Source organism: Mandrillus leucophaeus, unplaced genomic scaffold (assembly GCF_000951045.1).
Source record: "Mandrillus leucophaeus isolate KB7577 unplaced genomic scaffold, Mleu.le_1.0 Scaffold590, whole genome shotgun sequence".
NCBI classification, from domain to species: Eukaryota; Metazoa; Chordata; class Mammalia; order Primates; family Cercopithecidae; genus Mandrillus; species Mandrillus leucophaeus.
Genome location: NW_012106364.1, coordinates 153,178 through 155,417, shown reverse-complemented (window position 1 = coordinate 155,417; position 2,240 = coordinate 153,178). Strand labels below are relative to the sequence as shown.

The following is a 2,240-nucleotide window of genomic DNA, read 5'->3' as shown; positions in this document are numbered from 1 at the left end:
CTGAAGTAATCTGCCTGCCTTGACCTCCCAAAGTGCTGGGATTACAGGTGTGAGGCCCTGCACCCAGCTCAATCCTGTTTTTATACTAGAAGAACATTCTCTATCTGGGTCTTCCAAACTTGATTCTTACTGGTTTATTTGTCCTGTTCTTTTATTGGTCCAGGAAAATATCCTGAACTCTTTATTTCTCCTCCGTTGCCTCCTTGTTCTAGGACAGACTAGCTCTATCTCTTTCCTGAATTAAGTCTGAATACAATCGGTCTTTGAGTGTGGAATAGCTCCTAGCTGTCTATCAGTCAACGGTTTCTCTTTGTGGTCACACTCTATGTTTATTCTGGAGACTATAGCATGTAAAGAAAATGGACTTGGGAGTCAGACGAATCTTGATTCAAATCTTGGTAGTGCCATTCATCAGCTGTGTGGCATTGAGTGCATCAGTGGACCACTCTCTAATCCTCAATTGTCTTATCTGTAAAACGAGATGACACACTCCTGCCCAGGGTTATGGTAGGATTAGAAATAATATGTGTAACACAGCTTTCCCAGTGCCAGGTACACGCTAAGTGTCCAATAAGAAGTTACAAATGTTCCTGAGTCACCCTTCTGGGTTCCTCTGCACATCCAATGCTGGACTCTTCATGCCCAGGGAAACACATGGAGCACAAAAGTCAGTGGCACTCAGCTCAGCAGAAGAGGCACAGGAAGGGGATGGGTGGGGTCCTGGCTCCCCCTTTGTCCTTGGGGCCAGGCTTGTGGCCAGCCTGGAAAGACTGACATGAACCCTCCAGCATCTGGGGGTGCCAACCACCAAGAGCAGCACAGTTCTTGTCTACAAGCCACTTGTAGCAGGTGTGAACATTTCATCTTTCCTCTGGGGGTTGCAACTCTCTCCCCAGTCTCGGTCACTGCCTTTGGTTGTACCACTTCCCTTTTATTCTCGCCTGAACCTCCCTCATCTTTGCTCTATGATGACATTGCCCTGGGGAAGAGAAGCTGAGAGGAACTCCTCACTCAGCTAGCTTCAGGAGCCATGACATCATCTGTACCATGGAAATTCCGCTCACTCTCCCGAGCCCCCACATTTGTCCCAGGCCTCAGAGTCTCTATAAAGAGAGATTCCCAACTCAGTATCAGCACAGGACACAGCTGGGTTCTGAAGCTTCTGAGTTCTGTAGCCTCACCTCTGAGAAAACCTCTCTTCCACCAACACCATGAAGCTCTGCGTGACTGTCCTGTCTCTCCTCGCGCTAGTAGCTGCCTTCTGCTCTCCAGCACTCTCAGCACCAAGTAAGTCTACTTTCGCAGCTGCTATTTCCAGAGCCGAGGTGTAGGCAGAGTCTTTTTTTCTAGCTGTGGCTGCTCAAACAGTGGGATCTGGGGATGGGACAAAAGGCAGCTAGGAAGATTGCCACGAAGTCTGTAGAGTCTAGTAGATATTCAATAACATTGAAGTTCCTATTTTCTGAAGAATTTGCAACCAGCAGAGGAAAAGGATGGGCTGGAAGTCAGACTGTTGAACTGGCTCTGCCTCTAATTACTTGTTCAAGCAAGCCCTGTCCCTCTCTGTGCCTTGGTTTCCCCATCTGTCACATGAAGGGGATGCGATGTGTTCTGAGACTGAATCCGGTTCCAGTCTTCTACATTTCTTTCTTGTTCTTGTCTGAAGATCCACTATTCAGAATAAGACTCCTGCTCAGGTTAGGTGGGAATGGATACAAGGGACCTTCTTTGGGGTTCTGGTAGCTCCACAAGGATGCTCAATGAAGACGCAAAGTTAGAAGCCAACATAAACAGCTCCCATGTGCAGTGTTGATCTCACCCTGGCCTTTCCTTTCAGTGGGCTCAGACCCTCCCACCGCCTGCTGCTTTTCTTACACCGTGAGGAAGCTTCCTCGCAACTTTGTGGTAGATTACTACGAGACCAGCAGCCTCTGCTCCCAGCCAGCTGTGGTGTGAGTATCAACCCCTTGGCTGCTCTGGGAGGCAAGGGTGAGGGCTGGATTTTAAAAAGGGGCCTGTTTTGGAGAGGGGGTGATTGAGCAGTGGGGAGGCAGTTCTCAGGACTGAAGACTTCCGTGAAGGCAGTGAGGACACAGGTCATGAACTCACTTTTCAAGTGCTGAAGGCGGCTGAGTGGGAGCCGAGAGAGAAGGGGGTTCCTGGGGAGGAAGTTATCCAGAGGACAGGAAAGCAGGGGAAGTTGGACAGGTCACATGAGATAGGGACCAATTTCTTAAACC

The 2,240-nt window shown here is 49.2% G+C and overlaps 1 protein-coding gene across 2 annotated transcripts in view; it reads left to right on the top strand.

Moving 5' to 3' along the window:
• Positions 1-1,956, top strand: part of CCL4L2 (chemokine (C-C motif) ligand 4-like 2) — a 17,137-nt gene extending 15,181 nt beyond the window's left edge. Inside the window, exons 2-3 of one of the 2 annotated variants that reach the window (XM_011999390.1) lie at positions 1,135-1,287; positions 1,838-1,956. In XM_011999390.1, coding sequence (XP_011854780.1) covers positions 1,212-1,287; positions 1,838-1,956 — 195 coding nt within the window. In that variant the 5' untranslated portion in view covers positions 1,135-1,211. Of the gene's footprint in view, positions 1-894; positions 1,288-1,837 lie in introns of those variants that run through there. The other variant, XM_011999389.1, reaches the window with a different exon arrangement.
• Positions 1,957-2,240: the final 284 nt, after the last annotated feature.